This window comes from Folsomia candida, unplaced genomic scaffold (genome assembly GCF_002217175.1).
Source record: "Folsomia candida strain VU population unplaced genomic scaffold, ASM221717v1 Fcan01_Sc005, whole genome shotgun sequence".
Classification (NCBI taxonomy): Eukaryota; Metazoa; Arthropoda; class Collembola; order Entomobryomorpha; family Isotomidae; genus Folsomia; species Folsomia candida.
This window is the reverse complement of record NW_019091197.1, coordinates 1362268-1376048: the sequence shown is the minus strand read 5'-3', so window position 1 is coordinate 1376048 and position 13781 is coordinate 1362268. Positions and strand designations below refer to the sequence as shown.

The following is a 13781-nucleotide window of genomic DNA, read 5'->3' as shown; positions in this document are numbered from 1 at the left end:
ACATACATATATCTACTCTAAAATTATTCCGACGTGATATCTCATTTGGACATTTCGACGCGTTAGCGAAGCACTTAGGGTCCTTTACTCAACATTGAAAGTCTTTATCGCCGAAAATGGGCGTGGTGAGATTTATGCAAATGAAGTTGCCCATACCATTAATTTTAGAGTATTGCAACAATTTACTATTTAGTGATATCTTCCTACATACACACATACATAGATACGAAACCACTTTAATTTACCTTTATGAATTTACACTCCTTTACCTTCCACTTATTTCGGATAAATTCGTGATGAATTTGCAGGATATGCAAATCCAGCGAAAACCAGTACAACATACTTACATAAATCGAAGCTGCTTACGTGACAGTGGGCAAATCCGCTTAAAGCGCATAATGGTTCTAACATCTGTCATAGAGGTAACAAAGTGTCAAATAAAATTAGTCAGTTATTTCATCCATTGTCCAATTTCTGTAAACACGCGTGCCAATCAGAATTCAGTTTTTTCCTGGAGTCCCAAAGTTCGCAAGGAAATGCAACATCTTCTCAAATTGACGAGTCTCGTGGCCTACGCAGTTTTCATATTTCTCTCAGGTTTGATAAACCTCGATAAGATTTCGTACACCAAGGACGCCTTCGTCGCCATGATATCGATCGGTGTTCCGTCTTGCTCGCTCTTACTGATCTTCTCTCATCGAAGTGGGAACGACATTGTTGTCCTGCTTAATATGTTATTTCTGTATGAAAAGAGGAATTCAATTTGTTTAGAAGTTCGAAATTTGAAAGACCTTTTTTACTACGGTTTCTGGGTGTTTGGAATGTTTGGATCTACGATTGGTGGACCGCTGTTTGTAACCTTACTAAATTTGGTCAACCTAAATACACCCCCTTTCTTGGGGTGGGTAATTCCTGATGTGAAAGGTAAATATATTTATGTAAATGGTGAATGTGCTTAAATACGTTAATATATTTGAATGAGTATGCAACCTATTGAAATACGTCCAATCGTGAAATATCTGTCATTGTTAAAAGTACAATTAGATTAGCTTGGTATATCGTTTGAAAATTAATTATCTATGAATAAATTGTTCCAGATTCGCCCTACCTAAAACTAATCATATTTACCCACGGCATTGCTCTCCTCTTCCAAGCTTGGGCGTATTGCACACTTGCAGGCGCTGTGATATTTATCACGGGGAATGTATTCCTCACAACTGTATTCAGTCTCAGTTTAGGACTCGATAATATAATTGGGTAAGATTAAGGCTTGTTTCGAAAGTATGTAGGTCGCATTTTTAAAATTCGTTCAGTGTAAGAGACTGTAATGTGCAAGATGAAACCCCGTTAAGAATTTAATTACACCTTTGCATAATAAATGCGACGCGAGATTTAGTATATAATATAAATACAGATACTTGAATACATACATATATTGCGTATGTATGTAAGTAAGTACTAAATAATAGAATATTTTGTCTTCAACAGCGGCCGCAAGATCAGCAAATCTTGGCAGTTCATCAAAATCGGGACAAATTACAGGAAAATGTTGACCCAGATGAAACATGTAAAAATTTTAGAGTCCCAATTCAACACTTGTTTCCGGAAAGCATTTCTTCCCGTATTGTTTTTCGTTGTATGTTTCTTAAACATACTTAGCACTTTCCTCTGCGTTTCTTTGGGGTCAAGTTTATTCATGGAATTGGGAAAGTTTATTGTTTTCGTTGTTTTGATTGATAGCTTGATGATTATCTTGATTTTTGGGCACTTGTCGGGACTAGTGAATCAAAAGTCGAAAAAGGGACTGAGCTATTTGAACAGGCAGCCTCACATTGTGGTGGAACGTGATGGGAAAATCTTTACGCGAGAGGTCGCCTCTTGCGCACCCCTGAAGATCAGATTCGGCAGCAATTACGTCGACAGGAAGACGCCTTTAGTTATGATGAGCTTCTGCATGAAAACGACGGCCAGATTACTTCTGTATGATTAGGGGTGAAAATTTTTATAAACTTTCGAAAAAAACGAAATAAAATATTTATTTCAGCGTTTGATTTTTTGTATATTTTACATATAATATTTTACATTGTTTGCATGAATTGTAAGAAATGCATGAGTAAGAGAGAGATGCCACCTAGCGGCTCGCCCTTTGTGCTGCACCTAATTATCTACTAGATGGCACTTATTTCTTCGTGTTTTGCTCCCGTTTAAAAAATTAATTTTAAATTTTACTGATTTCACATTAATTTAAACTTTCCAAACATAGTCCTACATCCATGTACATATTTAAAGTGTGCTTTGCACTATAGAATATTACCTGTATTTGTTAGTCATCAATTTCCACACAAGATCCTAAATATTTACATTATTCCAACTTACATACGATCAAATTCCTATTTGAAATTCCTAACGGATATGTACCACAAGTTGCTAAACATCCTTTGACATTCGCATCGAATATTTATTTAGCATAAATTTATAATTGTTTTTCGTCTGATGAGAAATTCATCAAACCCTTGTCGATAAATCCGGGCAAAACCAGTGCTTAGAATTCAATATCTACATCTGTATCGCTCAATACTTCACAGTTGCTCAGTTAACAATCATGGCCGTTTCATCCATCATAGAAGTGACAAAGTGTCAAATCCAATTAGTGAATTTCTTAATCCATTGTCCAATCGGTATTTCATCAACTTCAGAACGAAAGTCAATTTTCATCATCAATTCAAATATTTCTAAGAAAACGAAACATTTCCTAAATTTGACCAGTTTCATCGCCTACGCCATCTTCATCGTTGTCACTGGCCTTGTCAACCTGACATATTATCAAGTGTCGCACACTCAGAAATCATTCATTGCCATGTTCTCATCCGGAATACCATTTTGCTTTCTGGTAACGATGTTCTCCTATCGCAATGGGAACGACGTCGTAGTTTTGCTCAATATGTTACTCGCGTACGAAAGGAAGAACGGAATTAGGATAGAAATTCGAAATTTGAAGCAACGCTTCATCTATTATTTTTGGGTAGCGGGATTGTTCGGGGCTTCATTGTGTACACCGCCGTTTATGATTTTCGTAAACCTGGTGGACTTAAGGGCGCCGCCATTTTTGGGTTCGATACTTCCCGATTTTCAAGGTAAGCATTTACGCAAGGAAATTGATGAGTTTTAATTAATTTTATACACTGTTAGAAATCTGCATGGTATAGTCAGGCAGGTATTGATTTCTCGGTGTTAAAGTTTCTACCGCTTGGTATTAAAATTATACAGATCCTTAAAAATTTGCCACCGATATGGTAAAACTTTACTACCTGAAGTATTATGAGCTTGTCCTGTCTTACAGACAGGACCTTTCGACCCTTAGTCATATTTTTGCACGGAATTGCCCTGCTCTTTCAAGCCTTGGAGTACTGCAAACTTGCAATTCCCTTCGTTTTCTTGACCGGAAATGTATTTATCTCATCGATATGCAGCCTCCGTCTTTGTCAGGAATGGATTGTTGGGTACGAATTTTATATTATAAATTTGCCCATGAAAATATTTAATTGTCATTAAGTAAGTTGATCCTTAATACCACAGACGCCACCAGGTTTCCAAGTCTTCTAATTTCACTGAAGTTGGGACAAAATACAGGGCAATGTTGACGAGGATGAAACATCTCAAAATTTTGGAATCGCAATTCAACAAATGTTTCCGAACCACATTTCATCCTGGAATGTACTTCTTTTGTTGTTTTTTTAACATAATCGCTACATTTCTCTGTGTTTCTGTTGGATCACGTTTATTCTCGGAGATAGGAAACTGGATGTTTGTCATTGTTTTCTTCAATAGTCTGGTGGTAATCTTGATTTTTGGGTATTTGTCTGGAGTGGTTAATCAAAAGTCGAAAATGGGAATAAACTTGTTGAAGAGGCAGCGACAGGTGAACCTTGATAGGAAAATCTTTCGACGGGAGATTGCTTCCTGTGCCCCGATAAAGATCAGATTCGGGAACAATTACGTAGATAGAAAGACGCCTCTCGTTATGATGACTTTTTGCATTAAGATGGCGACCAAGCTATTACTTTCCTTATGATTAAAATTAGATTAAATTTTGCAGCGGTATTTTAAACCTGTTAAGAAGTTACAAGTTACATATTTACGTCTATTCTATGTACATTTTTATCTGAGATAAATTAGTCAAGAAATAAGCCAACGATTTTGAAACTTTTTTCGAATTTTTGCAATGCAAATAAATGTGTAGTTACATAAATCATAAATGTAAAGGCCGTTCAAAATTTGAAACACGCGTGCTTTATTCTTTGATCCATATTACATTACTCGGCATGTAAATATACTCGGTTTTATGTAAATTAAATACAAATTTCGACTTGAAATTCATAAAAATACGACTTACTTGTTCATTTGTCTTACTATTCCCAACTAGCAGAACCGGGTTGTTTTAATCCCGCAGAGAAGAATTTGCATTTGTCAACGACAAAGACAACATAGCTGGTTTCGTAATTCTGACAAGCAATTAATTAAAGGTGTACTTGTTTTCTATACGTTTCAAAGTAGGTAAAAAGTGGGGAAGGGAGGCATACGACAAAAAATTCTGGTCATCATTTTCACATCGTTAGACATCTTGAAGGAGGTGATTATGTTTGTTTATAATTAATTACAATTTAGTTAATTAATTCAATTATTGTTACACACACATTCCGTGGTGATTTACTAATTAGGAGGTGGACATAAAATTCTGGACCGAGATGGATAACATGGACACGCCCGCGTCAACCAAGGCGTTGATGAATCCTCTGGTACGAAATACGGATTTAAAAGCTTGTGTAATAAAATTAACCACACTTTTCCACACAGCTGCTGAAGATCGTCTTGTCTTATATGGACGTCCCCACTTTAGAATCCGCCCGATCCGTGTGCACCCTGTGGGCCGACTTGGGCGCCGCATTTCTCGGGGAACAGGTCTCCGTGACCTTCACAACTCAGAATTGCTGCCGGAAAAATAACTCCAAGTCGTCCAAGGAACTGGGATCCCTTCACCCGAAACTGGCCAGAAGTGTCCTATTGATTATGGTTCCGTCACCTTGTGGGTGGCTTTCCCTACCAAAAAACTTGACCACTAATTTGCCACATATTTCCGACCACATTGTTGAATTTGATGTTACGTTGAGCTCGAGATTTGAACCGACTTTGGAACGAATGTGGATGATGCATCACTTCCCGAACCTTGGACTTCTCACGCTTACCTTCGTTATGATAAATATTGATACTTCTGATAATTCTGAAGATCAGGATGACAGTAAAGAGAATTATCCCCCCAAAATCCCACAATTTTTGACATTGCCAAACCTCGAGTCTCTCAAGATAGTGGTCAAAGACCAAAATGAAATCGGTCAGGACGACGGGATATCCTCGATTTGTCAGGGACTCCTAAATTCCGCCTCCAACGTTGTAAATGTCACAATCTATGTCAGTTTCTACCCAGACTTCACCCCTTGTACAAAACTAGAGATGCTTGCTTACACCTACGTCCACTTCCGTGATAAGTGGACCCACGAAGAAGTGTATGTCGACTTTCCCATATTGACCTGGATGTTGGACACTTGTCTAGATTACGTGACCCGGTTGACTCTGAGTTGCCGACATGATTGGAACGACCTTCACGAGCAGGTAAGAAATTTAAGACGGATTTTAAATTATGGATGCGTTGATATTAATATTATTATAATTTTTTGCAGATTTTCATGCTCCCCTCAATGACAAAATTGGTCGTCCTCCATATCAAAGGAATGTTTCCCTTGGGAAATTTTCTGCATCAAGACCATCTTCCAAATCTGACCCATGTCACTTTCTCTGGGTACAACAGGTACGGTGTCTGTCTGCCAGACACTTTTGAAAATTTCGATCTTCCCCACGAACGGATTACTTCGCTTGACGTGGATGCCGTCTACAGATATTTCGACCAAGATGTTGAAACTGCGGTGAAAATCGCCCGACTTTTCCCATCAGTGAAAAAATTTCGATTGAAGTTGACTATTTTTGATGAGGGAGATGACGATCCATCGCGTAACGGAAGTGTTGCAATCCTTCGCCACGTGGAATTTGACGTCTGGTTTGGTGGAGATAGAGAGTGATCACGACACAACGGACGTTCTAGCTGTGTTGCGAGGGGTGGTGGCGTGGAAGGGTAAAGCACAAATTAATTTCGACGCGATATTTTATTAAATGAGGATATCTTATTGATTGGATTTTATTTGTAAATAGGTTTGGCACAGACATCAGTTAACTTTGAAGTTTCGGAGGGTCCCACATTTGTCCTGGACGCTGATATGGAGGATATTCTGTTATCGTGCCAATCGCTGAGATGGATCAGGCTATTAGGATTTATGGTGGGTTTAAGCTAAATAAGCAAACTTTATGCAAATTGGAAACCTATTAATAATGCAATAATTTTAGATGCCCGAGGAGGAGAAAGAACTGTTTGAAGAATTTATTGAGGAACACGCTCTCCCGATCAGACTCTATTGAACTGGGTGAATTAACCTCCATCAATAGTGATTGTAAATTTAGTACATTTAATTTACTAATGAATATGCGAACAACATTTGTACATAAACATGCAGAAATTTGCTTAAGGTTCCCTTGCATGCGGGTTTGGAATTTGATTTTTTGTGTTTCAACCCTTTATTATTCCTTGGATTTAAGTGACGCTTTAGAAAACTGCTCATTGGCGTACGTCGTACGCCAATGAGCAGTTTTCTAAAATCTGAGACAACCACTTCATGCCTAGATACGTAACTGCAATATATATATATGTATGCTTAGAAATATTACAGACTTTAAATGTCCACCAATTTTGATTTTATAAGAAATTCCAGAAAATACATTTTCCAGTCTTAATTTCCACTAAATTTTTGTGATGCCAATTTATTTTCTGACGATAGAGAGTGCGAGCATGACTTTACCCCCCTAATTTTATTACTCGTTCTCAATCCCATCTAGGGTTCAAGATGGAAATGTATAAATGTAAAAATTTCAAAGAACTATTACATAGGCGATGCAAGATTCAAATGAAATACAAAAACTTATGCAACTTCAAAATAGATATTTTTAGCGCAGATAGCAAATTCAACAAATTAATGGATAGCTAGATATTTTTCATAATTGAAAGCAGATTAAAAAACATGCACGTTTTAGGTCTATAAGGCATGTATTCTTATCGTGATATCCCGATCTATTGTACATACTGCTTGAAATTTTTTATAGAAGGATACTGCATGCAGCGTTTTATATGGAGTTAATTTTCATAGCTTTCGACAATAAAAAGAATATTGAGTAGATTAATGCACGAATACGTGAAATAATAAATTACAACTAAAGTCACAATATATCACGACATATCGTATGACCCAATATCTCACGGGTGGCATACTAAAGTTTTTCCCAATTTTTGAATAGGCGATAATAATAAAGATGAAAGATGAAATTTTTCTTTATTTCATCATAGCAGCGTGGCTTAGCGAAAATCTGTAAAAAAAATGTACATGTTTTCAGAGAACACTTAAACAATTTGCTGGGAGAACACTTCGAAATTCTTGTAAGAAATTCCAGGCATGGTACGTTTTGTTTCGTAAAAATAGATTGTATTGGATGTAATAACCGACAATTTTTAAGTTTGGAAAGTTATGTGAGAATTTTGATTTTTTTTCATCCATGAGAAAATAGTAGCAAAATAGATAAAATGGTAAAAATTAAATATTTTCTCATGGAAGAATCGTCGATTTTAAGTGGAATAAAATCATTTTAAAAACCTACAGTGCAGACTCCATATAGCCCGAGTCAGGGACAGAGTCCCTGACTCCTCCAGGGTCACTCTGGTTAAAATTTTCTCAGTTTTAGCTTCATATCCGTTCGTGAGAAGCCATTAGGTATCACCGTGCCGGATTTCATGTTTTTAAAGTAATTTCTAAAAATCAGTATGGGTTACCCCATAGGGTCGCTCCAGATAAGAATTTTACCAAATTTCATGTCATATTCTTCTATTAATACCCATTAGCAACCTATCTGTGGTGTATGGTATGTCATAGAGTATAGTTAAGTCTCATATTTCTGTATCTCTGACTGTGCTCGTCTCACTTGCCCAGTCAGTCACCAACGGCTACTTGGAGAATAAAGACATGTATAGTAACTCTCCAGTGCCTGCTCTCTGACTGATTTCGACATCGGTGTTAATGGTGTGTCGATGGCCAACGCTACCTTAATAGCATCTCACACGCATTACACTACATGGTGGCAGCGGGTCAGAACTCCCGTCGTGTCGAAAAGGTGACTTATCAGTGATTTTCTGTGAGGGGAAGTTTATTGCGGTGTCTGCACGTTGAACTGTAGTACTACTCTGCGCATAGAGATGGCAGATAAAGCGTCAGTGTTTCAAGTGTGCCCACCTGAGCAATTCTCGTTCTCGTCCCCCTCAGACTGGCCTCGATGGAAACGTCGGTTCGAAAGGTTCCGGATCGCTTCTGGCCTAGTCAACAAGACTGAAGTGGAGCAAGCATACCTGTGCAAGTGAAAATTCCTTCACTCAACTTCACTCATTTTCACCTCGAGTCAAGTTGCCCTTCACTCCCCTCGCTCACGTGAAGGAACGCTGAGTGAGGCTTCACTCACTGACAAATCTCATTCTCACTCCTTCATTCCCTTCACTCTATCACTCACTCTCACTCACTCATTCCCCTCACTCATCTATTTCCTTCCCTCCTTCTTTCATTCCATAGAGTCCCTCGTGTCATCATAATTTAAATATTTTGGCGCCATGTAGTGGGGCAATGTGAGACTTGGCTGGGTAATGTGAGACTGGGCTGGGGTAATGTGAGATTGGGATGGGGTAATGTGAGACTGGGCTGCGGCAAGACAAGAATTTTCTGGGGTGATATGAGACGCACTATTTTAATTTGCCATAGTATGTGAACGGCCATTTTACTATGTAAACTTATTATATTCCTTCACACTTCTTCCCTGAAGATGAAGGAGTGATGGAGATGAAGGCTTCATCTCCTTCACTCCTTTACCCTTCATTCCACTCATTTCTCGTTCTAGCCTCCCTCACTCACCTTCACTCACTCTATGAAAGTTTTGAAGTCCCTCACTCAGCTTCACTCTCCTTCACTCCTTCATCGTGAATGAAGCCTCAATTTGCCAAAAATGAGTGAAGCTGCACAGGTATGGGAGCAAGTCAACTCTCTTATCTATTTTATGGGCGACCAGGCGGATGATATCTTACTATCATTTGGGCTCTCCAGTGACGATCAGAAGAAGTTCGACACCGTCTTGGCCAAGTTTGAAGCTCACTTCATCGTTAAACGGAACACAATCTATGAGCGTTCGCGTTTTAATTCTCGCGTTCAGGAGAACGGAGAAAGTGTCGACGAATTCATCACTTCGCTATACTCTCTTTCTGAATACTGTGAGTACGGGCAATTGAAGGACGAACTGATTCGTGACAGAATTGTTGTTGGGGTGCGTGATCGTCATCTGGCCGAGAAGATGCAGTTGGACGAGTCGCTCACTCTGGAGAAAGCTGTGAAGATGTCCCGTCAGCATGAGACCGTGAAGAGGCAGCAACGAGATCTTCGTGGCGAAACGACTACTACTACTAATCTTGCAAGGGTTGGGGCCAAGCCAGAGAAGCAGAAGAAGCCCAACTCCAAGACGAAGTCTGTAAAATCTTCGCCGTCCGACTCCTCCAAGAACTGCAAGTTTTGTGGGAGGACCCATGAAATGAAGAAGGAAGTCTGTCCAGCATGGGGGAAGGATTGCAAGACCTGCGGCAAGAAAAATCACTTCTCTAAACTGTGCAAAAGTAAAGAGGGGACTGTTAAAGTGAATTATGTGGACGGTGAAGTGCGCGATCGTGAAGGTGGTTTTGTTGGATCCATCAGAACCATCGGCTTTTTGGAAACAGCCCAGTCGCGTGACTCTCGCTGGTCATCCCTGGTGAAGGTGGACAACACCGAAATCCTCTTCAAGCTCGACCCTGGGGCTGACGTCACCGTGCTTCCACTCACTCTTTTCCGTCAAAAGTGGAAATCTCGCCAATTGGATCATCCGACGCGATCACTGAATGGACCGGATGGATCATCTCTGAATTCTGTGGGAAGTTTTATGTGTGAACTGAGCCATGGGAATTTAAAAGTTAGCGAAACTGTTTATGTGATTCGAGGGCTCCAGCGACCACTGCTAGGACTGCAAGCCTGTGAAGACTTGAGTCTTGTTCGTCGAGTTGACCGTGTGTGGAATGATGAGGTGCCGAAGTCAGCAGAAAATCCTGCCCACGTTGAGAAGGAGTTTCCGATGCTCTTCTCGGGTCTTGGAAAAATTGACCACCCCTACACGATCAAGCTCAAACCCGACGCGGTCCCGTACGCGATTCACTGCCCAAGGAGGGTGCCACTCCCACTAATGGACAAGCTGAAAGAGAAGATTGATGAATTTCTCCGCGACGACGTCATCGAACCTGTGGATGAACCGACCGAATGGTGTGCTCCTGTCGTCATTGCGCCGAAGTCGAATGGTGACATCAGAGTTTGTGTTGATCTAACAAAACTCAACCGGAATGTTGAACGAGAGTTTCACATGATGCCTGTTGTTGAGCACACGCTTGGCCAGATCTCTGGAGTCAAGTACTTTACGAAACTGGATGCAAATAGTGGATTTTTCCAGATTGTCCTCTCACCAGAATCGAGACGACTGACTACATTTCTAACCCCGTTTGGACGCTATTGCTACAAGAGATTACCGTTTGGGATCACCTCAGCGCCGGAAGTTTACCAGAAGAGGATGTCAGAGATTCTTCGCGGTCGAATCTGTGTAGTGCATCATGACGATATTTTAGTGTGGGGGAAGACGATGGAGGAGCACGATGCAAGACTTCGTGACGTTCTCAAGAGACTGAGGGATGCTGGTGTCACCCTCAACCCAGCCAAGTGTGAGTTTGGAGTGACCACCGTCAAGTTTCTTGGTCATCTCCTCGACGAGAATGGGATTCGCCCTGACCCAGCGAAAGTGGAGGGAATCGCCAAAATGTCAAGACCCACGGATGTGCCGGGTGTGCGAAGATTTATGGGTATGGCCAATTACCTAGGAAGATTTGTTCCCAGAATGGCGGATGTGAGCCAACCCCTGAATGACCTGCTTCGGGCCAAGAATGAGTTCGTGTGGGGTCCAACCCAAGAGAAAGCGTTTCAGAAGATTAAGAAAATCTTGACTGAAGAACCAGTTCTCGCTCTTTTTGATGTTAAGAAGGAGACTGTCGTGTCGGCTGACAGCAGTTCCTACGGAATGGGTGCGTGTCTACTCCAGCGCCAAGACGACGGTGAACTACGACCTATTTCCTACGCCTCCCGTACTCTCTCCGATGCTGAGCAACGGTACGGACAGATCGAGAAAGAAGCCCTTGCCAGTACTTGGGGCTGCGAACGATTTCGAGATTTTTTGGCCGGTTCTCATTTCTTGATCGAGACCGACCATAAACCCCTACTACAAATTCTCGTCTCAAAGAATTTGGATGATCTCTCTCCACGACTTCAGTGTTTTCGTCTACGCCTGATGAGATACTCTTACGACGTGAAGTACGTGCCTGGAAAATTACTCTACACTGCAGACACCCTGAGTCGACAACCGCTAGACCACAAAGGAGATGTGGAATTCGAAGAAGTATTGGCCCACGTGTGTCACATCATCTCTCAACTGCCTGTACGAGATGAATTTTTGAGTCGGATTTGGAAAGCTCAAACTGAAGACTCACTGCTGAAAGAAGTGTCTCTCCTCTGCAACCAAGGCTGGCCAGAGAAGACACCAGTGAATGCTGATCTGAAGAAGTTCTGGAATTCAAGATACGAACTGTCTGTCAGCAACGGACTCCTCATGAAAGGATGCAGACTGGTCCTCCCTTCATCGATGCAAGAGGAGCTCTTGGGACGACTTCATGCTGGTCACATGGGAGTAGTGAAGTGTCGTGCCCGTGCCCGTGAATCTGTGTGGTGGCCAGGAATTTCTGAGGAAATTGCAGAAGTAGTGCGGAAGTGCCCAATCTGCGTGAAGGAAAGAGGAGAGCGACATGAGCCTCTGATTCCGTCGGAATTCCCATCTCGACCCTGGCAGCGCGTTGCAATGGACCTCTTCAAATCTCATGGGAAGTGGTTCATCATCATCACAGACTATTATTCTCGGTATCCTGAAGTATACCAATTGCTCAATCAAACAGCAACTTGCGTCATCAATTGCTGTAAAGCCGTGTTCTCTCGTCATGGTGTACCTGAAGAAGTAATGAGTGACAATGGACCTCAGTTTGCTCCCGTCGACTCGTCGGAATTCCGCAAGTTCTCTCGTGAATGGGGATTCATCGCGACAACTTCAAGCCCGAGGTACCCGCAAAGCAATGGATTTGTAGAAGCTGGAGTGAAAATTGTGAAAAATCTGCTCAAGAAAAATTCCGATTGGTACGCTGCGCTCCTAGAGTACCGAGCAACTCCTCTCGCGAATGGATACAGTCCAAGCGACTTGCTTATGAGTCGCCGGATCAGATCTCTACTGCCAATGAATCCAACTCGACTTGTGCCAATCTCAGTGGACAAGGAAGACCTCAACTCGAAAGAAGAGCTGCGACGGTCAAGACAGAAGAAGGACTATGATTCTCATCATCGTGTCCAGCCGAAGGAAGACCTCCAACCTGAAGGTTCGAAGGTCTTTAACCCAGACAACTAAGAAGTTGTCTGGGTTAAAGACCTTCGAACCTTGTTAGAGAATGCCAATGCTCCGCGTTCTCTCATTGTGGACACACCGCGAGGAAAATTTCGACGCAACTCCTTGGCGCTGACTCGTGCTCACACGAATGATCTCCCCGAACCTCCTGCTCCAGATTTGGACTGCCCATCCCAGTCATTCGTCGATGGACAAAATACGAAGGACCCACCTGAACAGAATCAAGATCGCCGACCTCGGGATCAAGTTTCAAGAAATGATGGCAACTACGTTACGCGTTCTGGTCGTGTTGTCAAGCCTGTGCAACGTCTCTTGTGTGAAAAGTGATAGTTGTTAAGAATATGCATTTGATTTACATATGAAATGAATTTATGATTGTAATTGATGTCCTTTGTTTATTGATTTTTGTCCTTTATGTATGAATGATTTCTTTAGCTTAGAAAGGGGGGTGTGGTGTATGGTATGTCATAGAGTATAGTTAAGTCTCATATTTCTGTATCTCTGACTGTGCTCGTCTCACTTGCCCAGTCAGTCACCAACTGCTACTTGGAGAATAAAGACATGTATAGTAACTCGCCAGTGCCTGCTCTCGATGGCCAACGCTACCTTAATAGCATCTCACACGCATTACACTACACTATCTACCAAATTTCAGCTTGTTATAACGATTTTGAAAAATCGGTATGGGTCATTCCATAGGGTCCCTCAAGATGAAAATTTTTCCAACTTTTAGTCATTTTCATCTGTTAGGAGCCATTAGCAACCTCTGTACCAAATTTCAGCCTTCTACGACAATTTCGAACTTTTGGTGCATAATACCCCACCCACCTAGATGACCCTCACTGGTCAACCACTTGACCGATTTCGCCAATCTTCGAACTCGTTTCCTAACTTTGCCCTATATGCATATGGTAAAAATTTCAAGTCAATCGGTTCAGCCGTTTTGGCTCTATCGTGCCGGACAGACGGACGGACGGACCGACATGACGGTTCCATAAGCCCTGACTCGGGCTAAAAAGCACGGA

The 13781-nt window shown here is 41.4% G+C and overlaps 2 protein-coding genes across 2 annotated transcripts; both read left to right on the top strand.

Annotated features, from left to right (window-relative positions):
- Positions 1–398: 398 nt before the first annotated feature.
- LOC118435592 lies at positions 399–1990 on the top strand. Its single transcript, XM_035851881.1, has 3 exons — positions 399–924; positions 1098–1257; positions 1489–1990. The coding sequence occupies exons 1-3, from the start codon at positions 399–401 to the stop codon at positions 1988–1990; spliced, it is 1188 nt and encodes a 395-aa protein (XP_035707774.1).
- Positions 1991–4472: 2482 nt separating this feature from the next.
- LOC118435643 lies at positions 4473–6885 on the top strand. Its single transcript, XM_035851987.1, has 6 exons — positions 4473–4630; positions 4719–4796; positions 4855–5667; positions 5736–6184; positions 6262–6386; positions 6454–6885. The coding sequence occupies exons 2-4, from the start codon at positions 4746–4748 to the stop codon at positions 6129–6131; spliced, it is 1260 nt and encodes a 419-aa protein (XP_035707880.1). The 5' UTR covers positions 4473–4630; positions 4719–4745; the 3' UTR covers positions 6132–6184; positions 6262–6386; positions 6454–6885.
- The last annotated feature ends 6896 nt before the right edge of the window (positions 6886–13781 follow it).

Bases quoted from the DNA above. Each gene is read 5' to 3' on its own strand.
- LOC118435592 (XM_035851881.1), top strand. From the start codon at position 399: ATGGTTCTAACATCTGTCATAGAGGTAACAAAGTGTCAAATAAAATTA. The intron at 925-1,097 runs GTAAATATATTT...AAATTGTTCCAG, and splicing joins GGTAATTCCTGATGTGAAAG to ATTCGCCCTACCTAAAACTA. The intron at 1,258-1,488 runs GTAAGATTAAGG...TGTCTTCAACAG, and splicing joins GGACTCGATAATATAATTGG to CGGCCGCAAGATCAGCAAAT.
- LOC118435643 (XM_035851987.1), top strand. From the start codon at position 4,746: ATGGATAACATGGACACGCCCGCGTCAACCAAGGCGTTGATGAATCCT. The intron at 4,797-4,854 runs GTACGAAATACG...TTTTCCACACAG, and splicing joins AGGCGTTGATGAATCCTCTG to CTGCTGAAGATCGTCTTGTC. The intron at 5,668-5,735 runs GTAAGAAATTTA...AATTTTTTGCAG, and splicing joins GGAACGACCTTCACGAGCAG to ATTTTCATGCTCCCCTCAAT.